This window comes from Triticum urartu, unplaced genomic scaffold (genome assembly GCF_003073215.2).
Source record: "Triticum urartu cultivar G1812 unplaced genomic scaffold, Tu2.1 TuUngrouped_contig_5323, whole genome shotgun sequence".
Taxonomy (NCBI): Eukaryota; Viridiplantae; Streptophyta; class Magnoliopsida; order Poales; family Poaceae; genus Triticum; species Triticum urartu.
Genome location: NW_024115991.1, coordinates 843 through 28,596, shown reverse-complemented (window position 1 = coordinate 28,596; position 27,754 = coordinate 843). Strand labels below are relative to the sequence as shown.

General features: G+C 45.1%; 4 protein-coding genes and 1 long non-coding RNA gene across 11 annotated transcripts; all 5 read left to right on the top strand.

Annotated features, from left to right (window-relative positions):
- The first annotated feature begins 1,071 nt into the window (after window positions 1-1,071).
- Window positions 1,072-12,439, top strand: LOC125529075 (chromatin modification-related protein EAF1 B-like). 2 transcript variants are annotated; one of them, XM_048693485.1, is made up of 23 exons: window positions 1,072-1,342; window positions 1,433-1,487; window positions 1,560-1,648; window positions 1,740-3,138; window positions 3,219-3,338; window positions 4,248-4,505; window positions 4,730-4,915; window positions 5,096-5,176; window positions 5,651-5,711; window positions 5,804-6,330; window positions 6,414-6,458; window positions 6,569-6,626; window positions 6,765-6,937; window positions 7,512-7,550; window positions 7,631-7,711; window positions 8,048-8,185; window positions 8,388-8,504; window positions 8,798-8,898; window positions 9,025-9,246; window positions 9,352-9,437; window positions 9,528-9,706; window positions 10,387-11,901; window positions 12,041-12,439. In XM_048693485.1, the coding sequence occupies exons 1-22, from the start codon at window positions 1,254-1,256 to the stop codon at window positions 11,827-11,829; spliced, it is 5,547 nt and encodes a 1,848-aa protein (XP_048549442.1). In that variant the 5' UTR covers window positions 1,072-1,253; the 3' UTR covers window positions 11,830-11,901; window positions 12,041-12,439. The 2 variants fall into 2 exon arrangements, with proteins under 2 accessions (XP_048549442.1, XP_048549441.1); XM_048693484.1 differs by having other exon boundaries at window positions 9,352-9,706.
- A 166-nt stretch (window positions 12,440-12,605) lies between these two features.
- Window positions 12,606-13,685, top strand: LOC125529078 (T-cell leukemia homeobox protein 3-like). Its single transcript, XM_048693493.1, has 2 exons — window positions 12,606-12,946; window positions 13,158-13,685. Exons 1-2 carry the CDS (start codon window positions 12,799-12,801, stop codon window positions 13,451-13,453), a joined length of 444 nt encoding a protein of 147 aa, XP_048549450.1. The 5' UTR covers window positions 12,606-12,798; the 3' UTR covers window positions 13,454-13,685.
- Window positions 13,586-17,201, top strand: LOC125529077. Of its 4 annotated transcripts, XM_048693489.1 has the most exons (11): window positions 13,586-13,727; window positions 13,860-14,260; window positions 14,388-14,426; window positions 14,511-14,565; window positions 14,676-14,749; window positions 14,843-14,973; window positions 15,100-15,166; window positions 15,318-15,625; window positions 15,728-16,210; window positions 16,329-16,397; window positions 16,501-17,201. In XM_048693489.1, exons 2-11 carry the CDS (start codon window positions 14,236-14,238, stop codon window positions 16,558-16,560), a joined length of 1,311 nt encoding a protein of 436 aa, XP_048549446.1. In that variant the 5' UTR covers window positions 13,586-13,727; window positions 13,860-14,235; the 3' UTR covers window positions 16,561-17,201. The 4 variants fall into 4 exon arrangements, 3 of the variants coding, with proteins under 3 accessions (XP_048549446.1, XP_048549449.1, XP_048549447.1); XM_048693492.1 differs by lacking the exon at window positions 13,586-13,727 and having other exon boundaries at window positions 13,878-14,260; window positions 15,360-15,625; XR_007292549.1 differs by lacking the exon at window positions 13,586-13,727 and having other exon boundaries at window positions 13,932-14,260; window positions 15,712-16,210.
- Window positions 17,202-17,664: 463 nt separating this feature from the next.
- On the top strand, window positions 17,665-21,249 carry LOC125529079. The gene is made up of 2 exons (XR_007292550.1): window positions 17,665-17,918; window positions 19,413-21,249. It is a non-coding gene; the product is annotated as an uncharacterized LOC125529079 (long non-coding RNA).
- Window positions 21,250-24,202: 2,953 nt separating this feature from the next.
- LOC125529076 lies at window positions 24,203-27,473 on the top strand. Of its 3 annotated transcripts, none has more exons than XM_048693487.1 (10): window positions 24,203-24,497; window positions 24,607-24,708; window positions 24,809-24,863; window positions 25,010-25,083; window positions 25,348-25,478; window positions 25,599-25,665; window positions 25,922-26,238; window positions 26,353-26,808; window positions 26,897-26,980; window positions 27,067-27,473. In XM_048693487.1, exons 1-10 carry the CDS (start codon window positions 24,473-24,475, stop codon window positions 27,124-27,126), a joined length of 1,371 nt encoding a protein of 456 aa, XP_048549444.1. In that variant the 5' UTR covers window positions 24,203-24,472; the 3' UTR covers window positions 27,127-27,473. The 3 variants fall into 3 exon arrangements, with proteins under 3 accessions (XP_048549444.1, XP_048549445.1, XP_048549443.1); XM_048693488.1 differs by having other exon boundaries at window positions 24,216-24,497; window positions 24,670-24,708; XM_048693486.1 differs by lacking the exon at window positions 24,203-24,497 and having other exon boundaries at window positions 24,568-24,708; window positions 24,790-24,863.
- The last annotated feature ends 281 nt before the right edge of the window (window positions 27,474-27,754 follow it).

Below are 27,754 nucleotides of genomic sequence, written 5' to 3'. Positions count from 1 at the left end.
GAAATGCCCGCCGGGCCGAGGGCCGCTGGCCAGGGCCGTGATCAGGCCCCGGCCACATTTCACCCTGCTCCCGTTGCCGACGCGCCCGTGTTTCCCACCCTCTGACGGAGGGGGCGCGGCTGGAACGTCGCTGGCGTGCCCTAAATAATGCCTGCTTCGTGCCTTCAGCGCTGTGTAGTTTTAATTGCGGCGTATGCTCGCAGCAGGCCGCGGGCGGAATCGGGACGGTTTCCTTGGATGTGTAGATTGATGCCCGGCAAACGTGCACATATGTCGTTTGATGAGGCGCCTCACTGCTACCCGGTTCTTAATTGCGGTGCACAGTCGCGGCGTGGCTTGCAGGCAGAACTGGGCTGTCCGAGTGTTGCCGTTACGCCGAAGCATCACCCGCTGTTTAATTGTGATGCTGCCTGTCGTGGCACGCTTTGCAGACAGAATTGTGCTGTGCTGTTTTCCCCTTGGATATATAGATAGATACCCGAAACGTGTCCCAATGTTACTGTAGCGCCAAAGCGTTACTTGCTGTTTAATTGCGATGCCGTCGTGGCATGCTTTGCAGGCTGATTTGGCTGTTTTCTCCTTGGATATAGACAGATGCCCGGAACGTGTCCAAATGTTACCGTAGCGCAAGCGTTACACACTGTTTAATTGCGATGCCTCCCTGGCATGCTTTGCAGGCAAAATTGGGCTGTTTTTCCCTTTTTCCCTTGGATGTAGTTAGATAGATGCCTGGAACGTGCCCAAATGTTACCGTAGCGCCCAAGTGTTACACACTGTTTAATTGTGATGCCTTCCTGGCACACTTTGCAGGCAAATTTGGGCTGTTTTTCCATTGGATGTAGAGAGATAGATACCCGGTACGTGTGCAAATGCTACCGTAGAGCCGAAGCGTTACTCACTGTTTAATTGTGATGCCGTCGTGGCACACTTTGCATGCTGATCTGTCCTGTCCTGTGTCGTCGTCGTCCCCCCGCCAGATATAGATACATACCCAAAATGTACTACCTGTTGTCGACCAGCCCAACCATTGTCGTTATTGCTGCTCTATGCTTTGCCTTTTCTGTTTATTTACATTGACGTTCTGTCTGTTTCTCTCGTCTGTTGCAGCTATTGCCCGTGGCGGTTTGCGGGAAGATAACCGTCTCGTTGCAGACGCCCTGTCTGCGTAATTTCGCCGGCGAATCTAGCGGTGTGTGAGCGATGACTTCTTTGGCCTCTGCGCTACTTTGAATACTCAGCCTGAGCCGCGTTCTATGGGTGGAATGATTGAATACGGCGTTAGTGTCAGTACCAAGTCTTCACCACGCAGTGTGGCCATTGAAAAAGCTCAGGAGGAGCTCAGGTGGGCTACTGATATAAGATTTCCCTGCATTTTTCTCTGGATGGTTGAGTATGGCTGGTGTATGACTTACAGTGCAATTATGAATTTCAGGCAGGAGTGCGATGTCCGTGAAGAACGGAGGAGGGAGCTAGAATTTCTGGAGAAAGTAAGTTTGCAGGTTATCTTCCAGATTGGATTTTGCTGTTCCCTTGCTCTAATTACTCCTATCTTTTTACAGGGTGGCAACCCATTAGATTTCAAGGTTGACCGTGTAGAATCAATCAGTGTGCAATCCACTTCTCTCACAGCGGAACAAAATGTGATAAGGTAATGATTGCTTCCTGATCCCGATGTAGCATTTGATCACATGCCATGAGTTGATTTAGAAGCCTCTTTTGTGCTGTCAATTGCATTGCAGCGAAGCTAAAGGCAGCTTTACGTTTGCTGCATCACCTCGTGGGGATTCAGTTGAGAGTAGTGGCAAACCAGGAAGTTCACTGTGCCGCGAAACCAACACAGCAGATAATCTTATGCTTTTTGGTGGTAATAACAATGGCGTTGTGAAGGAGAAAGTTGTAAAGAGAGGATCCAGAAGAGCTAATGTAGCTCAACCCAGACAGTCTTCTGAGGGCCACAACAATGTAAAAAGAGCTGATGATTCTGGTTTGTCACGCCTTGGAGTGAAGAGCCAGGCATATGTTCGACGCAACAGGTCAAAGCAATGTAGGGAGAGTGCTAATGTGACTTCTGTAACATCTCCTGTGATTCCTGCTACAGCTTCGGAACCAAAAGATGCAAGGGGTGTGGTCAAGGAAAAGCGAGCCGATGATCTTGGTGTATCCTATGGTTCAAATTTAAACCAGGCAGGACCAAAGTGCGACAATGGGCCGAATAAAGCTTCTGACAAACATGTTACAATTGAGTTGAATGGGATTCAAGCCGTTCGCAAAGGCCACCGCATAGTAAAGATCGAACCAGTGGAATATGACGAAATGGTGCCCAATTATGTGAATCGAAATCAGCAGCCTGATGAACGTGGGAAGATAGCTGAAGAAGGTGCATCAATAGAACCCCCTGATGCTACTTCAAAAGCCGTTCTAAGGTCATCTTATTCTAGCGCATGCACACATGATAAGACAGAAACATGTGCTGCTGCTGAGAAGGCTGGCACTAATCACCTGGATGAAGGTATGGCCCAAGTCCATGTAGGTGAACTGGATAACAGCAGTATGATTCCTGTCTCTGCTGTCCAAGCTGCCACTTTGCACAAAAATGTGACAGATCCATGTTGTGAAGACATTGCCAGTACTATTGACAATGGAGCAGATGATAATAATCCAGTTCCAATGAATATTGATGGAAAATCACATGAAGACCCGGACATCAGTGGTATTTCTAGCAAGGCTGTTAAGGAAGGTGGACAACCGGAAGGTTCTAGCAGGCCTATTTCCGTGATTGGAAATTCTAGTCCTGTACCACCTGAAGTTAGTACTCGTGCCCGTGTGAAAGTTGAAATGGAAACTTTTGATGATGCAATGGTTGTACAGAAGGATACAAGCTGCTCACATCCAGGACAAATTGTGAACAATAATGGAGGTCCAGGTTTGGAGAGGATTGACAGTTGTCATGGGGTTTCTAACTCCGCCCATCCTATCGTTATAGGCTCTGCTCTAAATACTTTGGTTGATTCTACACCATCATTAAAAACTGATGGGTCTAAGGCGGAGAGTGAGATTCGAAAAAATGGAGAGAGCGTCAATAAGATGACAGACAAGGAACGCGAAGATTCTATCCTTCGAGAAGCTCGTCTTATAGAGGTACTGTTGGCGTATAGTTTTTTTTAATCCTGTAATATTATTCTTGTTCTAACAAGAGGGAAGATAATTTTGTACAATAGGTGAGTCTCAAGAGAGCTTGTGAACGATCTCCATGTAATATATCTTTAGAAAGGAGGAGAAAGGGTCATTGGGATTTTGTCCTCGAGGAGATGGCTTGGATGGCCAATGATTTCATGCAGGTATTTTCTAACGGTTCTTTCTATTTCCTTCTCAAACTTGCATGGAAGCATACTGAATCTGGTCGCTATCATTTCAGAAGTACTTGTATTTTTGTCTTATGTAACAATGGGTCCCTAAACTTATATTGAATTGCTGCTTAGGTCAGCTCCTTGAACTTGCAAAACTGTGTCACTTGGGTCGTTTACCCTTTAATAACTTAGCTAAAGTGCAGTGGTTATGCAGAAGTAAATATTTGGCAATGAAGTTGATAATTATGGGTACGTTTGGATTGGAGCCTAGAACAGCCTAGCCAAATAATTGGTGTTGACCTGAGCGCCGGGCACATGTTTGGATGGGCACCAACTATTTCATTTGCCAAGGCTCTTGTGCCTCTCCAGTTCATGTCCACGCCAAATTGTTGGCGAGACAGTGGCAGTCAAATCGTTTGCCAATATATTGGCGTGCCAACGTAGGTGGGGCTAGCCTGGGCAGCATCCAAACAGACCCTATGTGACCTCAGTTTACTGCATCGATCGTCCACAGACCCACTTAAACGATTGGTGTCTGCGTAGATTGGTGTTAGCTTGGTACAATTGTCCAGTTGACATGCCACCACTTTTAGATAAGAAAAACTCATTGTACCTGCAAAATGCCATATGGATCTTTGATTTGATTGAACTGCATCAGTATTGCACCTCTATTTTACTCATATGTTCAACAGTTTTAGCTAACTTAGTAGTTCTAATGATCTAAATTGACACAATTAGCATGTCTTGTGTCTACTGCAAATTTAGGGCCCTGCCGAATTAATTTTCAGATTCATGGATCTTAGTGATACTTCAGTTAGTTTAGGACCCCTGATCCAGTTTACTCATTTTATTTAGAGTTAGTCATGTTGTCCTAGTGCAATCTGATGGTCTGATTAACAGGAGCGCCTATGGAGAATTACGGCTGCATCTCAAGTGTGCCATTGGATTGCCTCCGATGGTCTGGCCAAGTTTGACCAAGCAAGCATTCTTAGAAAGCAGAAAACTGTCAGTAGAACCCTTGCAAAGGGTGTCATAAGTTTTTGGCGTTCAGCTGAGGCTGTCCTAACTACTGGCGGAACAGCTAAAGTGATGCAAAAAAATGATTCAAATATGCTAGGAGAGACAAAGCCTACTGGAACCAAAGCTGAGAAACAACAGGTACGTAAAACTAGTTCCAAGCAACATTTTGTCATGGGTTGTTGTATATGTTTTCATGACATGGCACATGTTCCTTCTTAGTACCATTATATTGATGGATCTTTTTGGCAACGGAGTAACATATAATTCGTTAACTCTATTGGAATGTACATCACATCAGGCATCACCTGTTCCTGATGCCTCTTAAGATCTGTGAGATTGACGTTATCTGTCAATTTGTATAGGGCAATGAAAGCTTGGAAGCGGAACAGTCTATACATCCTCTTCGATCTCATATTCAGGATTATGCAGTTCGATTTCTTGAATATAGCAGTCAGGCTTCTGATTCTGCTGCGTTGACTGAAGCACCACCTACACCTGACAGGCCGAATGACTTCGGCATCTTGAAAGTGTCTGATCAACTTTCACAGGTTACTTGCCACAACTTTCTGTAGTGTTGGTGATTAAGTTTCATTACTTTCCTTTTGCAAGACATCTCATGCTAAGTGTCCTAATAAATACCCGTAGGCGCAGTTACCCCTGTCTCTCCAACTGGCAACATGTATGCATTTAACTCAGCAGCATTGTTTTCTGTTTTTTTTCCTCTGTAGGGAAGTCTCTTCTACACAGTACCACCTGGTGCAATGCTGGCATACAGGGAGTCCATGGAATCTCTTTTCATGTATCATAAGGTGAATATAAGCTTTATGCACGTTTCTCAAGACACATAATGAATATACTATTCTTTTTTTCCTTTTAGTTTCTTCCTTATGTTTGTCACCTACATGGACTAACAGTATCAGTGTAAGCAATAACATGATTTGTTTCTTCTGTCTTGTTTTATCTTGCCAGAGTACTGTATGAACCACACCATGGACAGACACATATATTTAAGCAATTAGCTAAACAAGACATTTAAGCACTTCCATGGCCCAAATTGCTGGCCGTGGAGGTCTTCTGTTTCCATCACTATGAAAAAACCCTCTGAATTTCTTGTTATCTGGTTACATTTAGTTCATGTTTTGAAGTTCTGTACTGCCTGGATGCCAAGAGGAGTTTTGTAGCTGTTTTTATTTTTAGACATTACCCAGTGCCCCAGAGTTCTTTAATTTTTGTCTTCAGCACTTTATTTGTGGAAATATGTTTAACATAGTTAATAATTGCAGAAAATTGGTAACTCTGGACTTCGTTATGATTATGAGGCATCTGCATGTGATTCTGCTGCAGGTATTATTTATCAGTACCTCAATTTTTTCCTATCGTATTTGTATGTATCTCATGCTCTTACTAATGCTTTAACCTTCTATATTTTGTTTCAGGGTGGGCTCAGGATAATGTCTATGAGGAGGATGAAGGCGAGGCTTCTACTTATTTGTCACAAAAGGGTCACAAGAAGAAAAACAGTATGCAGCAGAGGATTAATGGTTCAAGGCCATATGAAACTGACGTGTCTTATGATCCGCGCTTGGAAAGCAAGGCAGGAAACCGGCAGTTCGTTTCAAATGGCAAAAGACCTTCATCTTTTGTTGGAATTCCTACAAAGCGCATCCGCACAGCCGCCAGACAACGAGTTGTAAGCCCATTTCCTGCTAGTGCTGGTGGGACTCCCCAAGTCACAAGTAAAACGGATGTTTCAAGTGGAGACACAAACTCTTACCAAGATGATCAAAGTCCATTACATGGTGGGTCCTCGGCGTGGAAAAATATGGAATATGAATCAACAGGTGATTTTGACAGACATGATGGTAGCGAAGCATGGACTAAAGCTAACAAGAAGAAGAAACAAAAGAACCCAGGATACAAGACTGCTCAAAATACAGCCAATTCACGTGCCGCTGCTGTAAAGGTTAATTCTTTAAGCATGCTCCCCATTTATTGCTGCTTGGGATGTTTTATCGGAGTAATCTTTTTTTTCTTCTGATGTTTCAGGGCCGGATCTACGATCAGAGATCGCAAGTTAATCAATACGAGCAGGTCCTTTTCCCCCCCAGTTGTTGATATCAGTTGCTGAGATATTCGTTTATTCTTTTTTAGTTTTAGTTTAGTTTTGTTAGACTCAACACTAAAAAACACTTCGTGTGCAGAAGGATTATCTGAAGAAGAGACCAGAGACCCAACAATTTTATTCAAATGGAACAATTGGTACTTCCATTCTCTCTTTATATACACGGCGCACTTGCGGCCTATGTCATATTAACTATCTGCTCTTCATGTATTTTGAGAGAAAATTTAAATAGCTCCTAACATGTGGATGAATGTCATGTTTTTATGTTAAAATAGTTGCAAATGGTGGTCAACATGCTTCTAAGAAGCTTAAAACAATGAAGCAAGGGATATATATTAAACAAGAACCTTCTCAAGTTCCATCACAGATGAGCAATATGGCGCCTGCTAATAAAATTATAAAGATCATCACTAATAAGGACCGTGGGAGAAAAGTGAAAGCGCTAAAGGTATTATCATCTCTCTACATTACAGTCATATTCCTTTCTTTTTATTTGCGTATACACTATATGGTCACCGTCGATGAAACCTTGTCATTTAGGCTGGAAGGGAGGTTTGACCGGTTGTACTTCCATTTATTTTTCTTTATACACCCTACTCTGCTGGAAACGTGCAAGAATAAGGTTTCATTTGATATGCTCGGCAGTCCTTTTGCTACCAGCAGTAGAGAAACATGCCACTTGTAGATATGTTACTGACTAGTCAGGATAGGTCCAGCTCAGGTTAGATAAGCAAGCTGAAGTATTAAGCTGTAGTTGTTTCAGTTGTGTCGTAGAATAACAAGAGATAAATTAGAAAATTTCATTGAGATATATTGATTGGTAGATGAAGTACTTAGTTTGTTGGACATTCTTGTGGTCTATATAGTTCCCTGTTTGTCCTTTTTGGTGTGCAACTGGATTATAGGATGAGATGATATTTGAAAGTCTCTTTTGTGATTAAGCATCATAGTGTATGGGTAGCACATCCTGCACATGGTTTAATTTCTATGTTGCTTACTGAAATGTTGTATGCTTTTGGCAGATGTCTTCTGGTGGTGGATGGTCAAACTTCGAGGATCAGGTTCTTGTTTGTTTGAATTAGTAACTTTTCCTCTTTCCACTTCAGTTTGTGGTATGACCCAAATATCTTAAATATTGCAGGCTCTTGTTGTCCTTGTCCATGACTTGGGTCAAAATTGGGAATTAGTAAGTGATGCAATCAATAACATTGTGCAGTTCAAGGTAATTTCATGACTGGGATAAAACCTTTTTCTACGTCATATATTTTTAATCATATTGTTCAAACATCTAGTATGAACTTTGATTTCTTTCCAGTCCCTTGTTTCTGAGTATTTTTATTGGTTGGTACCATTCAAAGCTAGTTAGGCTTCAATCGTATTGTCACTCTTTGCAGTAACTGTATCTTTTCTTTACTCTAAAGATTATATTCTGTGGTCTTAAATTTTATCATCATAATTTTAGACACTGTTATTCTTCCATAAATTCAATTTCCCAGTTCCCTTTTTTTATGGAAGCAGCAGTAAAATTTATGAGTTCAATTGTATCCTATTTATGCAGTCTGTACATAGACAACCTAAAGAATGCAAAGAGCGCCATAGGGTTCTTGTGGATAAAAGTTCTGGTGATGGTGCTGACAGTGCAGAAGACTCTGGTTCATCTCAACAGTATCATTTCACCATACCTGGCATTCCACAGGCATGTTAATAATTTCTTTTAATAGCATTTACTGCTTGACAGGGAGCACATATATAGGGTACACAGATATGCTGTTAAACCTTCTATATGTTCTCTCTTTGATACTTACCTTTTCAATCTATGGGCTATGGTAAATATTCTTCTTTCTGTGGAAGCACAACAGACTTCAATTCTCTAACATTGATCTTCTTATGCTCATCAGGGTAGTGCCAGGCAGTTGTTCCAGCGACTTCAAGGACCATTTGAGGAAGAGAATCTGAAGTCACATTTTGAAAAAATTATGCTCCTCATGCCAAAAGTGCTATCCAGGCGTAGACAGGTTCGCCTTCTATCTTTCTTCAAGGCCTCATACTTTAGCGGATCTTTGTAACTTTTAAGTTGTATTTATAGTGGAGGTTGAGTAAATCTTGGTATTTCTTGTTCTTTGCGAAGTTGGGTAGTTATTGCGTCACATTCTATTAGTTTTAGAATCATTCTTGTCTTTGTTTTACGTGCATAATGACAGCTATAATATGACACGTTAGTGGACTTTCACATACCTTTGTTTTGCTGCTCTTACATATACTGTTATTTGTCAGTGTTGCTCATCTTCATGCTTTTCTTGTGCATTAGGTTAATAGCCGGGAGCTGAAGCCGATCGTACTACCACATAGTTCTCATGTTGTTGCACTTACACAAGCATGCCCGAACAACTTATCTGGGGGCATTTTGATGTATGTGTTTGTTGCTTTGAACTCTTGTTTGGATCTCACTTCCAGGAAATTGCCAAGATTTTTTCTTTCTTATATGCTATTTAATTTCTGTCATTTTATCTTTGTGGTCTTCTCTATCTGTTACAGGCCACTTGATCTTTGTGATGTAAATCTGAGCCTCGATGCAGTCACACCTGGCAGCGGAAACCAGATTTCTCATCCAAACGGGATGACACTGTCGAATCAACATGGTTCTGCTGGTCCTACTACCACTCCTACTCCCAATCCAAATTCAAGGTTGCCAGGGTCTCCTGGTATGGTTCTGGGCAGCAACTTTTCGCCACCTTCAGCACTGAGTGCCCCTTCTAGGTAAATGTTTCAAGTATCCTTCCTAGTAATTGCAGATATTATATGGAGTGCACGATGCATTTAATTTACAATGTTTTTTCTTGTTTCATGCAATTTCTGCTACAGGGATTCTCAGAAATATGGTGTTCCTAGACCGTCCTCTATACAGGGTGATGAGCAACAGAAGATTCAGTATAATCAAATGCTCAGTGGTAGAAATCTTCAGCAACCTGGAGCTGTTCCTGCAACAAGTCCTGGTACTCGTATGATGCCTGGTGCTCATGGTGTTGGAATGATGACAGGGGTAAATCGAGGTATGCCTGCAGTCAGGGCAGGCTTTCCAAGAGCTGGTTCCCCAGGAATGCTGAATATGGCATCGACAGGAAACATGCCACTCAAAACTGTGCAAGGAGTGCCAAATGCCATGTCTCCCGCTGGAAATTCTATGATGAGGCCACGCGATCCTATGCAGATGCTTCGTGTGAGTTTCCTTTTCTCTTTCAGTTTATTGAAACATCTAAATTGTTTACTTTCATGCATAAACAGTTGCCTAAAAGCGCTTGCTTTTTATCTGTGGTAAAAAAATTCCATCCTTCAAGCTGTGTATGTCTTAAGTTTGGATTCACGAGTGTTGCTTGCTGTTTGTCATTGCACAAGCTTTCTTTTACAAAACTTTGTAAACAAAGGGCAGTCCTGCCATTTTTAGAAGTTTTCTGAGGAACAAATTCTCGTGGTAACCAACATAATTAATTATGTGACAAGTCTCTACATGTCTGAAACCTGCATAGTCTCTGTTATGTCAAGGTCATGTTTATTGCTACGTTTTGAGTTACTAGTTGCCTGCTTAGAAAATATTCCCTTGGTTAAGTAAATGAAAGTGCCTTTTTATGAAATATTTGCTCATATCATTTTCAGACACCTATTTGAAACACTTGTATGTCTTAGTGGTAGGACTGCCCTTTGTTTACACTGCATGACTGTCAACTACGCAAACAAGGTTTATTTACTGGTCATGCAACATTGACATTAGATGGTTATAAGGTGACTCCAATATTCACTAAACGAGCTATTAAGCTTAAACTACTACTAAACTTGTCAGTTGTGAAAAATCAACGTGATTCAGAGTGCTGACGGGATACTCTCTTTCTTTCTTTCTTTCAGCCTGGTCAGCAGCATATGGTGAGGCCAGAGCACCACATGCAGGTTTCACAGGGAAATAGCCAAGCTGCCCACTTCAGCAGCATGAATCCATCATTCTCCAAGGCTGCAGCTTCTTCACCTCTTCAGCAAACCCAAAGGCCACATCAGATGTCACAGCCACTGAACATGCTGGGTAACCCGCATCTTTCTCAGACCCAAGGAACCAGCCATCCAAGCCCACAGCAGCAGCCATATTCTACTATGCCTATGCAGCTGGCTAAGGAAAGACAATTTCAACACCGCTTGGTGTCTCAACAGCACAACAGTCTTCCTGTAGCAGGTGTGCAGAACGGACCACAGATTCAGCAGCAGAACCATGCATCTCCGGTCACTTCAACCCCTTCTTCACAACCTCTGCCTCAGAAGCAGCAGTCTGCACAAAGCCCAACAGATAGCTCTGCACTTGCCAATCGACCTGCCAATGCTACAGAACCTAAGCAGAAGAAACAGCAGGGTCAACAGCAGCCTAGACAGAATCAACAACAGAGGAACCAAGCTAGTCAACAAGCTAAGCTTATGAAGAGTCTAGGACGAGGAAACAACATGGCGACACCTCAGACTTCTGCAGCCGACGCAACTCCACCCAGTGCTGTCCCTACAGCTTCCAAGAAACAAGTTCCTGACAGAAATCCGATGCAACATGGGCAAGGGTCCTCCGCTGGTAGTAAAGCGTCAACTTCAGTTACACCTCAGCCTGGGAATCAACATAAGCTATATGCCTCGCAGCAGCCTCCAAATATCGGTAACCAAGGCTTGGTGCAGGGTCCTCCTAGTCACACCGTCTTTGCTGCACAATCGCCCCCACTCCATTCCAGGTACCCGGTGACCACGCAGCAGCGTCCAATGAATCCAGCACAGAACAACATCCAGAGAATGATGATGCAACAAAGCCTCCAAATGAAGCCCGACTCACAGATGGACCAAGTCCAGCACAGCCAGGCGATTCCAGCCACACCGACATCTCACAGTTCAGAGGCAGGCAGTCCTGGGCTTTCAGCGCATGACCCAGCTGCAGTTACATCGACATCTAAGCCGCTCAGCTCCCCCAAGGACAATTATGCCGGGAACGGAACTTCAGCGCCATCGTCGTCTAGCCAAGGCATGCTGCAGAGGCAAATATCAGGCGGAACACCATCCAGCCAAGGCATGCTGCAGAGGCAAATTTCAGGCGGATCATCATCCAGCCAAGGCATGCTGCAGAGGCAGATTTCGGGCGGGCTGCTGCCTGTGCATGGACAAGAGGTGAGTGGCTCATGGCACCACCAACAGCTGTCTAGGCCACACCTGCCTCCCCCGCATCATCAGCAGAGACCAGTTGCTCCAGGCAGCATGTATGCTCCCCCGAATCCAGGGTCAGGTGCTCCAGGCAGCATGTATGCTCCCCCGAATCCAGGGTCAGGGTGACGAAATCTCTGACACTGGCTGGTCGTATTCATGGAGCATCCCTTCTCTCTGAAATCCAAAGTTACTGTACAGGTACGTGCTTCCTTCCCTTAGCAAGCCGTGTTTGCATTCCCCGCCGACTTGCCGGCACAGGTTCTGCGTGCAGTTTGTGCAAGTAAACTCATGAGAGAAGTCGCAAACTGATGTTTTGACATTTGCTGTGTGTTGTCAGGTGTCGGACCGATGGAACGGAATGGAAGTCGTTGCTGACAGTGGTCCTGAACAAAGCGACTTTTGGTATTTTGTTGTTAGGTGGTAGATAAGTAAGATGATTTGGCAATGCATTGCCACCCCTCCTTTCTGAGGTTGGTCGGCTGCAGTAAGTCTAGATAAGAGAGATAGATTGATGATGGTGGTATGGTAGCTGGTTTTGGAGGAAGGAGGAGGTGCTTGTTGCGTGCGACAGCTAACTTTTGTTTTCCGTGTCTCTGTCGGATGGATAATAACCGGCTGTACATGCTGCTGCTGCTTCTTGGTCGTAGAGCCAGTGTCTCTGACTAGTGACTGTATAAATTTGTTGTCGTTGTGATCGTTTTAACTTATATAACAGTGGTACAACAAGTTGATTAAATGTGACAGTGCATAGTTGAAAGAGTGCCCAGTTTGCATTGGATCTATCCTTGAGCAGTGCTGCAATCTATACCTCACCCGTCCCAGCAAACGGCTGAGCGGCTGGCTGTTCCATGGTCCAGTACAGACAGGCCATCCAGTTCAGTTCAGTACAGATGCTCAGCCGTGAAAATGACTTGAAGGAAAGCGAAATCTTTACGGATGCAGATAGATAGGGGAGCTGGCTTGGCAGATGCGCAGCGGTGAAAGTAAGTAAATCAAGGAAAGGAAAGCGATATCTCCTCTCGTCTTTCTCTCCTCGAACCCCCACCAAAATCCACATCCACCATTCTTCCGTTGCCCTGATTGATTCTTGACGCCATGGCCGCCCACGGCAAGCCCAAGCCCAAGCCGCCCGGTGCCCCCGCGCCGCCGCCGCCGCCCCCGCCACCGACGGCGGCAGAGGCGAAGAAGGGCTTCATGCGCCGGATGTTCCCCTTCCTCCTCGCCGTCAACGCCTTCGTCGGCGGTCAGCACCCCATCCCGATCTCGCTCCCCTCCTGCTATACTGCCAGTGGATTCCATCTTCTTCTCTCGGAGAGATCCAAGATGCCGGCCATGGCGGTCTCCCACTGTTGCAATCTATATTTCCCCCATGGCCATGGGGTTCGCTTGTTTCTTTGGTTTATTATTATTAATCACTCTTCACCATCTCACACCCCCTGCTTGGCAACCTGCAGCCTACATGCTCGTCAGGACCTACTACAAGGACTCCCCGGCCAAGACCGCCGACGCTGCCTCTGCAACTGCCGCGGCGTCCACCGCCGTCGAGTCCCAGGAGCCTGTTGCCGCCGTCGCGCCCGTCAAGCCGGTGCTTCCGCCGATCCCCGAGGACGAGCAGCGCCGGGTCTACAAGTGGATGCTGGAGGAGAAGCGCAAGGTGAAGCCGCGCGACGCCGCAGAGAAGAAGAGGCTTGACGACGAGAAGGCCCTGCTCAAGCAGATCATCCGCGCCGACACCCTCCCGGTGCTCTGAAACGAGAGAGCCTCACCACACCACCACCAGACTGGACTGCTCTGCTGTTGGAATAATTAAGCTGGCACTGCCTGATTGATGGTTTGATTGGACTTAGTTAGTTGATTGTGTCGTGTGCTACTCTTATTTTTATCCTCTTATAAGGTACTCCTAGTTTGATGCCGAGGGGTCGTCCATCTCGAGCTGCTTTGTTTATATTTATTTATTTATGTGGATGCAGGCAGATTGGTCTTGTTGCTTGTGTTGCCCTGTGCTTCTTCAAGATAAGGATTTGGTTCGTCTCAAACAAGATAGTCCAACTCAATTGTTTTCTGTGGATGTGGATGTGGATGCAAACTCATTCTTTGTAGCGAGCTTGAGGGTTTATCCTTCCTTTACTTTTCTCTATTCTGTCTTCTTATTACAGTGATGTGCGGCCAAGCCTATATATTTCCACGCCAGCAAAATTAAAATACAATGCACTCTTGCTGAAACTTTCAGCACAAAAACTAAGAAACTGCAGCTGGCCCGGGGTACAATTTCGTTCATTCAGTTAAATAACTGCAGCCCGGTGCAAGTGTGGTCAGTGTCTATATGAGTGTGAGTGTAGGTCTGTGATAGCAACATCAGGAGCCAAAATTGAGCTCCTCCAGTGGCCCCAGGAGGCCTTGCTGGTGGTTACAGATAGCCACACATCCAAGCTGCCCTGAATATCATCCACTAGCTCGGCTGCTGCTCTCCTTAAGGCTCAAGATCAGAATTGGAGGGCTTCTGGTGCAGCACCAGGCAGTCGCTCAGCAAGGATGCCGGGCAGCATCCGAATCTCAGGCAAGTCATCCCCCCTCTCTCTTACGATTTGCAATACTTCCATTCAAAACTCCAATATGAATCAAATAACATATTCTTGTGCTGGAGGCGAGAACTGACGGTGTTCGTTTCTGCTTTTGCTGTGCAGACATTCAGCCACGGGTCACCGCACCACTCTTCTTGCAAGGTTTGTTGGTGTCTTCTGATTTCACTCTACTTTTTCCCTTGCTTCACACTTCCTGTTTGCTAATGTCGTGTCATTTGGATGCAGTTAATGCAGGGAAAAAAGAGTACAGCGGAGACATAGGGCAGCATGGATTCTCCCTGTAAGCCCATTCCCATATCGCCTTCGCTGGTTTTTACTTGCGTTTGACCTTTCTAATTCCACAAAATGCCCATCGAGAATGTATCTCACACCAAGATGATATATTTGCAGTCCTGTTACATCGATTCGTGATAGCATGGTGATGATGCTGTACAATGCAGACAAGGAATTGGTATCCAAGACAGGTTTATTTACTGTTGGTTCATTAAGCCTTTCTTCTGTTTATCATCTGCACACCTGTCAATTAACGTGCGTCGCGATTTTCTGTAAACCATCAGAGGTGAAGACAAAGTTGATTGTTGAGTTGGGAACCATGGATGCTGTTTTTACTCTTGATAGTGGAGGGACAATTATTCTCCAGTTGCAGTTTTTTCTCAGCGATGAAGATCGCAAGCGCATCCAAGAGATGGTGAGATGCTTCTTTTATGGTTTATTATGCTGTTTCCATGAAAGCTTGAAAATATATTTTTCTTGAAAGGTTCAGTTTAAGTTAAAATATAAATTATATGTGTTTCTACTGTTTCTTTTTATTCAGAGGAACTCTGTGATGAAAAGAAAGCAGCAAGAGCTGCTTGGGAATGGCGATGAACTTTATTTCCAAGGTAATTTGCTATAAATTATTATTTTAAACGCACATTTGGAATTCCATGGAACAAATTGAGCATTAGGTGTGTCTGTGTGTGTGCTCCCTGAATGAAAGGTTCAGAAAAATTAGTCACCAGTTAAAATGCAGTTGATATGAACACCATGCAGGAGCTCTGTTTCTTACAAATGGCTTTCAAATTTTATCAGAAGATGGCCCACTGCCTAAAGAGCATGCAGAAGATATCCCCGGCATCCCAAGCAAAGATGATCTGAAAAAGAGGGTCGTCTTCTCCGAAACAAGTGTAGATTCTGACATGGTGGCTTCTAAGGACCCACCGTTGCAAATTGGTGGTACTACTTCGATGCTCGAAGGTCCCATCGACGTCGATTCCAAGAAAGGACAGGGTAAACCAAAGAGTAGATCAAGCAGCGCGGTGAAGAAGATGATAAGTGCCTTCGAAAGCAGCTCCCCACAGGTTCAGAACCCGTCCCTATACAGAGAAATGATCGCCTTGTTGCCTAAATTCTGAAAGTGCAGATAATATTACAGCGACTTCTCAAGTTTGCATGGCCTGCAGGGTCTGCCTTCGGTGCCAAGGATCAGATCAGAGAGCTCGTTGGAAGAGATGCCGTCGGTTTCTTGTTCAGAGACTTCCACCAACCCTTCACGCAAGCCTCCTACTCCTGGTGCATCAGTGGACGCTCCAGGCCGCACCCAGACAGGTCCCAGGCCAGGGAAGCAAGCCATGATCATTGGCAACAAGAAACCAAGCACATCTTTTGGAAAGACCGGCCCGTTAAACACACAAGAAAGCCGGAGACGGAGCTCCAGGCAGAGCGCAGGAGCGAGCGACATGATTCGCCCGGAGAAGCGGTCAGCGGAAAAGCGTCGGCGTCGCTCCATCGGCACCTACTCATCGGAGCAGCAGGTGAACCCTTGTGGTGCGACGTCTATCGTCACGTGGATCAACCATCCGCACGTCTGCATCACCACTGCGAGCAGGCAGCTGAAAGGCATTGTTGACGTCGAGCACCTGAATTTCGTGGAGAACTTGGGACAGGTATGAAAGCTAAACTGGTGTGATACTTAGCTACATGCATGTTGGTGCTTTATTGCTTGTAGCTTCTCCTTGCTACTTGATTCGTCCTGATATGCACTGTCATGAACTTGTGGAGCAGGGCGCAGGTGACGGCGCGGCGCGGTGTCCTGACGGTTCCCCGGTGCTGAATGGGTGGTTGATTAACCAGGTAAGTATACACTTACTGCATTGATCTCTCCTCTCGCTGTCGCCAAGGCTCGTTTATTGAGAGTTTACCAGTGATATAACCTGGTAATGAAATGGCAATGCAGGGTGTGCGTGGTGTGATAGTGATCATAGCCTGCGGAGCTGTGTTTTTCAACAACAGGTGAAGAAGAGGACGAGTGCAGCTGATAACTTGTAACTAATACGTATCAGAAGCTGCGACCGATGAGGCATTGAGATGCAGTGCAATTTGTTTGTGTCAATGGCTTGCTGTTGCTTCATACTCCACCATGATGACTCGCAGTTCATGTCAGAAGCTGCGATGAGACGAGTGTAGAGTATCATATGTGTAAATCATTCTGGGATGATGATGAACTGTCGGGTTCTAGCGCGGCCTTCTGCCACCGCGTCCCTTTGGCCGTATGCCGTGCTTTGGGATGTCTGTCCAGTATTTGGACTTTGTGGTCAGCTCGGATGGTCCCGAGTCGCCTCGGTTGGTGCAAAAGACGGGGAGCTCTGAAACGAGGGAGGCTCACCACCACCAGACTGGACTGCTGCAGAATAATGAAGTTATCACTGCTTGATTGATGGTTCCTCTCTGCTAAGAGAATGGCTTGATTGGACTCTTTAGTTAGTGCGATTGTGTCGTACGTGTGCTACTGTTATTACCATCTTATAAGTTAGTGAGAGGCCCATCTCGAGCTGTTTTATTTATGTGGATTCCTTGCTTTTGTTGCTCTATGCTTCTTCGAGATAAGGATTTGGTTTGTCTCAAGCAAGATGGTCAACTGATTGATTGATTGATTCATTCATGTGTCACAAGTCTTTTGTTGTTGTCTCTGGATGCAAACTACTAAGTAGTAGTTCTCTGAAGCTTGAGTTGTTTCCTGTGGGGTTCATATGATTCAGCATTCACACATTTATTTTCCTTTATATAGTTTTCTCTGCTCGGTGTTCTTACAGTGATGTGCCAGCCCAGCCTATCTATTCCCATGTCACCAAAATGTAAGTCCAATGCAGCATTGCTGAAACTTTGAGTACACAAAAGAGAGATAGAGAGAGCTACTGCAACAATTTCAGAATTGGAGGGCTTCAGTGCACCGCAGAGCAGGCACTCAATTGATGCCAGGCAGCATCCGAGTCTCAGGCGAGTCATCCCTCTCTTACGATTGATTTCTACTACTTTATTTCAAAAAGTTGGAACAGAGTATCATACTGTTGTACTGGAAGCAACAACTGACAGTGTCTGTTTCTGTTTTTACTCTTCAGACATTCAACCGCCGGTCAGCTTGTCCTGCGTGGTGCTCGTATGATGCCTGGTGCTCATGGTGTTGGAATGATGACAGGGGTAAGTCGAGGTATGCCTGCAGTCAGGGCAGGCTTTCCAAGAGCTGGTTCCCCAGGAATGCTGAATATGGCATCGACAGGAAACATGCCACTCAAAACTGTGCAAGGAGTGCCAAATGCCATGTCTCCCGCTGGAAATTCTATGATGAGGCCACGCGATCCTATGCAGATGTTTCGTGTGAGTTTTCTTTTCTCTTTCATATTATTGAAACATCTAAATTCTTTTACTTTCATGCATAAACAGTTTGCAAAAGCACATGCTTTTTATCTATTGGTCAGCACTCACGAGGAGAAGAAATTGGAATACCTGAAAACTGGCAGTAATTCCTAAGATTTAACTTGTGTCTTCACAATTATTTCCAGTTGCTCCTGCCCGATGCAGCATGGACGCTGCATGACTTTTTCGTTCAATCCACGCATCGTGATTCAAAGATTACGACTGTCCACTACTAAAACAGGGTCTAATTAGTACTCATTCTACCCACCAGCACGACTGTCGACTACTAAAACAGGGTCTATTAAGTAGTCGTGCAACAACTTTGACATTAGATGGTTAAAGTGACTCTGTTGTCCAATCTTTTTTTTAGAAGATAAGGGCCGCGCCCCTGTTCCATTCCATATCAGAAAACGAAACAATAGTTCCAGACCGATTACAGGCAAACGCACACGATGAGCAGCAGACGTACTGTCACAGTTGCTTACCGTCGCCACATAGCTACAGGCAACGCAAATCTAAACACAACTAGACAGAGTGAAGTCACATCCAGGGCCCAAACTGGTCACACAAGTCTGCATTACATTGCCCGAAACGCCGGACATGAATTTTTGAAGGATGTCGCTGCAGGTTTTGTGGCTTCAGAATGTGTCCACCCGCCTCAGCCAGGATCTGGCCACAACAGAAGAGGGGGGCTTCTCGCTATCATCTCCAGTTCTTTCGAGGCCCACACCAGCTTGTCCCTGACATGACCTGAGGAAAGGCAGTCCCACGTAGATAGATTCGACGTGGTTTTCCGCTAGATAGCCTGCAAACCAGGCCAACAAACACAATTGAAAACCATGTCATTGCGAGTTTTCCAGAGAGCCCATAGACCAGCTGCATGAATGACGTTAACCGCAGAAAATCCATCTCCTCTGTGCCAATAGGATGAGATGGACATCATATTAATGTCACCTCTAACTCCTCTCAGTCTACAGATAGCTTTCCAGAACTCAGTTGCAACAACACAATCAAAAAATGAATGGAAACAGGATTCTAGCTCAGAGCAAAAAACACAAGTAAGGTCTCCCACTTCCTGTCTCTTACTCAAATTGTCCCTAGTTAGCAATTTATTATTGACTAATAGCCATAGAAAGATCTGAATCCTAGGGGGAATCTTGATAGTCCAAACAGCAGGGGAGCCAACTCAGCTGGCAGCACCCCTCTAAAATTAACAAATTTATAGAATGATTTTACAGTGTAAACCCCTTTGGAATTCATATTCCAGACCAGGGAATCCTCTTGATCCTTGAACTAGATAGAGTTAACAATTTATAGTCCAATCTTCACTAAAGCTTAAACTATTAAACTTCACATTGTGGGAAATTAATTTAATTTCCTCAACCTCAATCTGGATTAATGTGATCCAAAAGAGTTCTGATGGGATACTTTCTTTCTTTCTTTCTGCCTGGTCAGCAGCATATGGTGAAGCCGGAGCTCCACTTGCAGGTTTCACAGGGAAATAGTCAAGCTGCCTATTTCAGCAGCATGAATCCATCATTCTCCAAGGCTGCAGCTCCTTCACCTCTTCAGCAAACCCGAAGGAACCGGCCATCCAAGCCCACAGAAGCAGCCATATGCTACTATGGCTATGCAATTGGCTAAGGACAGACAATTTCAACACGGTTTGGCGTCTCAAGATTACAACAATCTTCCTGTAGCAGGTGTGGTACCCGGTGTGCAGAACGGATCGCAGATTCAGCAGCAGCACCATGCATCTCCGGTCACTTCAACCCCTTCTTCGGCTTCACTGCATCAGAAGCAGCAGTCTGCGCAAAGTCCACCAGATAGCTGTGCACTTGCCAATCAATCTGCCAATGCTACAGAACCTAAGCAGAAGAAACGGCAGGGTCAACAGCAGCGTAGACAAAACAAACAACAGAGGAATCAAGCTAGTCAACAGAGCTAGGCTTATCAAGAGTTTAGGACCAGGAATCAAGCTAGGCTTATGAAGAGCTAGGTTGATACCTCAGGCTCCTCCAGCCGGCGCCTCTCCAACCAGTGCTGTTCCTACGGCTTCCAAGAAACAATTTCCTGACAAAAAATTCGACGCAACATGGCCATGGTAATAAAGCGCCGATTTCAGCAACACCTCAGCCTGGGATTCAACATAAGCTATATACCTCGGTTGATAAGCCTTGTCAAGTTGAGGTTTATGTGAACGGTCGAACAACTAACACTGAATTCAGAGATGAAAAGTAGCGCTCAAAGAGGGGAAATTGCTGGGGTTTTAGCAACTTGGAGATGCGCATGTAGAGGCCAGCCGGAACACGGTGGCTAGGGTTTCAACCCAGTACAGGAATGGATGCCTCTCGAGGCCCGGGGTCTTGGCTCTTATAGCCATCACATCACCACTAAAGCAGTAAAGCATAAAGAAGGGTACAAGCTGCAATGGGAATTTAAATTGCGACGCGCGGATTAGTCTTGTCTGTTCGATCGCAGATCAATGTCGACAGCATCGTCTTCTCGGTGCGAAACGGCAAGTGTTGATGGATGGCGGATGGACGGCTGAGGAATGCTGCGATAACTGAACAGTCCGTCAGAAAACTGAATAAAACGACACTTGACATCTTCAGAGTTGAGGGGTGCCAAATGAGGTGGCAGATATCGATAACCGTGGCTTGATGCAGGTTCCTCCTGCAGGTCACACCGTTTCTTGCTTCACAACCGCCCCCACTCCATTCCAAGTTCCCGGCGGCGACTGCGCATCCCCGGCAGATCAATCCAGCACAGAACAGCATCGAGAGAATGACGATGCAACCTCTAAGGATGGACGCACAAGTTGACCAAGTGCAGCACACCCAGGTGATACCAGCTACACCTATATCTCCTACAGTAGTACAGATGCAGGCAGTCCTGTGCACGGCCAAGAGGTCGGCAGTTCGTGCCACCAGCAACAGCTGTCTAGGCCGCATCTGCAGCCTGCATCATTAGCAGCAGCAGAGAGCAGTTGTTCCAGGCAGGACGTATGCTCCCCCAAATCTTTCCAGGCAGAACTTAAAAACCGCACCAAAGCTAGCAGCTCATTGTCTGTGGATGCAAACCAGTTCTCTGAAGTTTGAGTTGTTTCCTGTGGGGAACATAAAGTAGCTTGTCGTGGTAACCAAGATAATCATGCGATAAGTCTCTGCATGTCTGAAAACAATGCAACAGAGAACTTGTTTATGAGCTTTGCAGACTTGTAGCGATTGGCTGCTCCAGTTTTTTGTATATAAAATAGTTCTCTGTTATGTCAAGGTTATGTTTATTGCTACTTTTCGAGTTAGTAGTTGCCTGCTTAGAAAATATTCCCTTGGTTAAGTAAATGGAAGTACTTTCTTTTCATGAAAATCCGCTCATATCATTTTCACACACCTATTTGAAACACTTGTACATTTTTTTGGGACTTCACGACCGTCGATTACTAAAGCAGGGCCTATTTCATGCGGCTTCGACATTAGATGGTTAATAGTGACTCTGTAGTCCATTCTTAATATAACTAAGCAAACTATTAAGCTTAAGCTATTAAACTTGACAGTCGTGGAAAATTAATGGGATACTTTCTTTCTTTCTTTCAGCCTGGTCAGTCACAGGGAAACAGTCAAGCAGCCCATTTCAGCAGCATGAGTCCATCATTCCCCAAGGCCGCGGCTTCTTCACCTCTTGAGCAAGCCAGTGCTGTTCCCACGGCTTCCAAGAAACAAGTTCCTGACACAAATCTGATGCAACATGGGCAAGTATTTTTTGCTGGTAATAAAGCGTCGATTTCAGCAACACCTCAGCCTGGGAATCAACATAATTGAGCTACATACCTAACCTCGGTGCCTCAGCCTCCAAATATCGTAACCAAGGCTTGATACCGTCTTCACTGCACAACCATTGCATCCAGTTAATGATGATGATGCAAGAAAGCATCCAAACGAAGCGTGACTGTAGGATGGATGCACAGATCGACCACACCTATATCTCGCAGTTGAGAGCAGGCAGTTCCGGGCTTCCATCCATAAACCAGCAGAAGCATGAGGCATCATCAGTGCATGTGTCAGGCCCCATTCCTGATAACTCTGAAGAATTCGACAATTGGATCATCGGTTTCATAGACAAGAGCATTTATGAACCGAAACTACTACCCACACGATACTGTTGCACGATCTTTGCACGACGTGCTAATCCAGCGGCCAGTGCCTTTCTGAATCCTGTGCATGTCCGGCTGGATTTGAGTATCGTGCATGAATCGTCTGGCTCGTGTCGTGTGTATAGCACTGCTGTTTATGAACCTCAACTTGTTGCAGTGCAGCAAAGGGAAGCTGTGATTCTTACGCACCAGGTGGACTGCTGGAGCTGGACTGCACGGAGGCAGTGAACAAGTTACAAAGCAAAGCTTTAGATCGCTCTATCTACGACGCTACATTGGTGCAGGAGATTAAATGTCAGTTATCTGAATCTGCCGACTATCGATCGTGTAGTGTGGCCAATGTGTGTGCACACGTCGCAAAGGCTGGATGTAATGAACCAAGTAGTAATCCTCCAGATTTTACTGTACCTGTGCCAGGTAAAGACCGTGATGGGGTTTTAAGCCGCTGAATGTTGCCCGCCTTTTCTCGAAGAAAAGAGGAGATTACTCACTCATACTGGAACATGGTCACATGTATTATCCCAATAGGATCAGGATTCAGGATAGGTGGTGCTGATCTTCCTTCGTAGTAGCAAACAGCCCATGGCGTATTATTGTTTCACTGGCTGATGTTTTCCAAGGATCCATCCATAAATCTGCATAGTAAACTCTCCTTGAGGGCCAAAAAGTCGAAGTCCATGAGCTCTGCTCAATCTGGCTATGGCTAGGGACTCTGACGGTGGAGGGGCACACATTCAGAGCCAAACTGCTCTGGACAGATGCCAACGCTCTAGATTCTCTGGTTGATTGTAACTCGAGGTTTTTCCATTTGAAAAAAGAAGAAATGAAACAATTGTTGATGGGACTCAACTCATGGACTAGCAATCACAAAGAACAACATGTCTGGGAGCATGCGCTTACTTCCATGGTCTGCCGGCTGCTTATCATCTCTGAAGCTGCACGGGTGCAGCGACAGTGATTTGGCCGGAGATCGACCTTGATGATAGAAAGAAAGAGGTGTTTTTCACCTTGGAGAAAGTTTGATTTCCTCTTGCGAGGCCGAATGTATTGCCTGCCGCCAAGGTGTGTGGTACTGTGGTTTGGGAGATTGTTAGCTGATCTGATGGTGGGTTGATAATCAGTCTGCAAGTCAGCTAAGCTGCAGGAACCCTGTTGATCATGAGCGCAGCAAGCGTATTGACACGCGTTAGCACTTAGATCGAACAAGCTCGCCCGTTGCAGCGGAACGGAACACGTCAGTGCCTAGAATCAGCTTGCTGACATCCGGAGGAAGATGAAGTTCCAGGAGCTGCGGGAGCGCATGGGTGTTAAAAAGAGTCGTCACCAAAGCTCAACATGTTTAAGGAGGCGAGTGTAAGTGTTAAGCTCGTCGCGGTTCAGTTTCGTCAGAATCTTCACTAGTTTCAGTTTCGTTAGTTAAGTCTGTTGCTTCTTTTCTTTTTCGTCTAACAAGTTGATCGATCCTCGCTAAATGTCAATTTTTCGTCTGCTTGGCTGCTCAAGTTCGTTGCTAAGAAAGGGTGACTCTCTTGTCAGCTGCAGTATTACATTGGACAAAGAAAAGGCGAAATCTTGGGGGTCGACGATGGAGCAATTATGGACCCAATCCTTTGCCTCAATCTGAATTCTGAACTCGCAGTTTTTTTTGTTTTTTGTTTCGCATCACGAGAGAGTAATTCGGTACACTTTAATCTTGTATTTCTCAAGCTCTAGAATGGTATAATCTTGTAGTATGTTCATCTCCCAAGCTGCCATTGTGCGGTTGTTCCTGAAAAAGGATTCTCTTCAAGCATGCTTAGTTGCCGCTCCTCCTCAATCCACTCCAGGAACTTCAACGTGTTTCAGACTCTTTTTCCTTTTTTTGCGGGGGAGCCTTTTCAGTTTGGCAGCAATCGCACCGCTGCTGCTTCAGTTTGATTGAACTGCGAGTTCCAAGCAGCACCAACCAGATCGATGAAACCGCTCCAGAATTTCCACTTGTTCTGGTACCTCAACATTTTAGCTCTTGGAATATTAGTGGAAGCTTTGAAAATTCACTAACTGTCAGTAATAAAAGATAAATAGGGTTACTGTCTGAAACTGCTGTATGAGTGTGAGCTTAAAATTTCATTCATTCAGTTTAAACCTTGCAACCCGGTGTAACCTGTCAGTGTCTGTATGAGTGTGAGCGTACATTTTTGTGATAGCAACAGCTAGCAGGGGACAAAAATTAGCTCTTCCACTGGTCCAAGGAGGCCTTGCTAGTGGTTGTTACACACAGCCACACATCCAGGCTGCCTTCAACAACATCCACAAAGCCCAGGCTGCCTTCCCCACTCTCCAAGATCAGAATTGGGAGAGGGCTTCTACGCACCACCAAACCATGCCGGGCAGCATCCGAGTCTCAGGCAAGTTTATCCCTCTCTCTTATGATCCGCAAATATTTATTTATTCTTCTTCCTGTAAAAATATACGAACAAAACATAATGCTCTCCTCTTATAATGAATGAAAAGCAGCGTCGCTGCTGCGTCTCGTCAAAAAGAAAAAGAGATCATACTGCTCTATCTTTTGCTGTGCAGACATTCAGCCACCGGTCGCCGCTCCACTCTTCTTGCAAGGTTGGCTGCTGCCTTCTGATTCCACTCTACTTTTCCTGTTTCTTCGTTTTCTGTTGGCTAATGTTATCATTCGTATGTAAGCATCGTTTTTTGGATGCAGTTAACCTCGGGAAAAAAGATTACAGCGGATATATAGGACAAGATGGCTTCTCTTTGTAAGCCCATTTCCGTACCGCCTGCACTGATTTCTATTCTCTGTTCACCTCTCCATTTCCACAAAATGTGTGTCGAGGCTGCGCTTATTGTGCCCCCAAGGAAAACTTTAAATCTATCTGACACCAAAAATATTATATATGTGCAGTCCAGTTACATCACTTCGTGATAGCATGGTGTTGTCGCTGTACGATGCAGACAAGGAATTGGTATCCAAAACAGGTTTTTTCTGTTAGTACGATGCAGACAAGCCTATCTTATACCCCCTCCATTCCTTAATATAAGTCATTTAAGAGATTTCACTATAGAGTACATACGGAACAAAATGATTGAGCCTATACTCTAAAAGGCATCTATATACATCTGAATGTAGTCTCTATAGTGGAATCTCTAGAAGGACTTGTATTTTGGAACGGAGGGAGTATTTATCATGAGCACCCCTACAAGTTGATAATGTGCATTATGGTTTAATGTAAATCACAACAGAATTGAAGACAAGGTCGATTGTCGAGCAGGGGAGTACGGATGTTGTGTTTAGCCTTGATAGTGGAGGGCAAATTGTTCTCCAATTGCAGTTCTTGCTCAGTGATGAAGATCGCAAACGCATCCAAGAAATGGTAACATACCAATTTTATGGTTCATGCTGTTTCCATGAAAGCTCAAAAAACATCTTGATTGAAAGGTTCATCTTAAGTTAAGGTATACTACTCATGTTTATACTATGTCCTTTTATTCAGAGGAACTCTGCGATGAAAAGAAAGCAGCAAGAGCTGTTTGGGAATGGCGACGAACTTTCTTTCCAAGGTAATAATATTCAGTTTGTGTTGCACTGCAAGCACACATTGGAGTTCCATGGAACAAACTGTAAGCATTAGGGTGTGTGTCTGTGTCAGTTTGCCCCCTAAACAAAAGGTTCAGAACATACACATTCATGCTTTAGTATTTCTTAAATTCCTGTCTCTGCATTCTGAATGCTGGTTTATGAAATCAGTTAATGACGAAATATTCAGTTGACATGACCAACATGTGGGACTTTGCTTTCTTTTTCGAATTCTACTAGACAACACACCACCTAAAGAGCAGGCAGCAGAGATCTCCGACATCACAAGCACAGAAGACCGACTCATGCTCCGGAAGAGCATGTCGATGGATGATCTGAAAGGGAAGGCTGTCTTTTCCGAAATAAGCATAGATACGAATATGGCGTCTCCAAAGAACCCGCCGTTGCAAACTTCGACGCCCGAAGGCCCCATTGACATAAAGGGTCTACCGCCGAAAAGTGACATTGGCTCTAAGAGAGGGCAGGGTGAACTGGAGAGCAGGTCGAGCAGCGCGGTGAAGAAGATGATCAGTGCCTTCGAGAGCAGCTCTCTGCAGGTTCTTCCGAACCTGAACCCACCTTTATACAGTGAAAATATTGGTGTCTCTGTTGAATAATTTCCGGCTCTCACGTTATGGGAAATGAAACTTTGATTCTATCATGGCTTCCAGGGACCGCCTTCGGTGCCAAGGATCAAGTCGGAAGGGTCGTTGGAAGGGATGCTATCGGCTTCCACCAATCCTCCAGACAAGTCATCTGGCAAAGTGACCGTTACTTCTGGTGATATAGGTTCCGAGTCGCGGTTAGGAAGGCACATCATCAACAAGAAACCAAGCGCGTCTAGACAGGGCGATTTGTTGAATGCTCAGGAGAGCAGAAGACGGGGTTCCAGCAGGCGCGACAGAGCAGCCAAGACGAGCATGGGAGAGAATGCAGAAAAGCAAAATCATCATCGTCGCTCCATCGCTCCAATGCGTTCGGGGGTGACATCTAGCATCGCCTGGACTGGCCACCCCCACATCTGCATCACCACCGGGAGCAGGCAGCTGAAAGACCTCGTCGGGCTTGAGCACCTGAATTCGATGAAGAACATAGAGCAGAGCGCAAGGGAAGAAGACACCAAACAAGTGCGAAAACTCAGATAATTAGTTAGTCGTGTTAAACTGTTGGTGCCTGCTTCATCCTGATTGACTGATATCATCAACTCGCGGGCAGGGCACGAGCAACGACGACGCGGTGGGCTCCAAGCGGCGGCGATTTTACGGGTTCCCTGAACTAAATGGGTGGCTGATCAACCAGGCGAGCGTTTGACCGCTTCCCTCTTTATCTGTGTGGCATTGATTTGAATTGCTAATCTAATTTGCGAAATGCCGATGGGGATGCAGGGGGTGCGCGGCGTGATCGTCATCATAGCCTGCGGCGCGGTGTTCCTCAACAACAGGTGAAGGAAGGAAGAAGAGGACTTGATACAAGAAGTTGCGGTCGATGAGATTTTCCTCTAGTTAACACTTGTTTGCTGGGAATGCACCGAAGAGTTTTTCTTTCTTTGGGCAATGAAAAAAGAGATTAGGGAGTGAAAGGTATGTAAAGACAACATGATTCTAGAGTAACTCTCTAACACACCCACGAGTGCCTCATTATCAAGGCTCTCAAGCACACAGTTTCAATCATTGTTGCTGAAACTTTTGTTTTCACGCGACCGTATTGTGCCAAATAAGTGATCATGTATAAGGTTTCACGATGGCTTAATTTTGGGTACCATGGACCAATATATTTATCTATTTTGAACTCTTGTGATCAGCACCCGTACGTTTTACCACATGCACACACATCCAAGAGAAAGTTGAATAATATTCGATATAGCGTTGTGTGAGATGTGGGTGGAAGTATATACATACATGCATACATACATACATACAATATAATAAAATAGGTCTGTCTAGATGTGAAATAATACCTCACACCTAACGTGACATCATCTTAGTTGATTTTTTAGCACTTATTTGTTGCTTTTTATTTGTTTGTCGTTTTTCAATTTTTGTTGTTGTCCAGCTCACCGTAACTTTTGTTTTT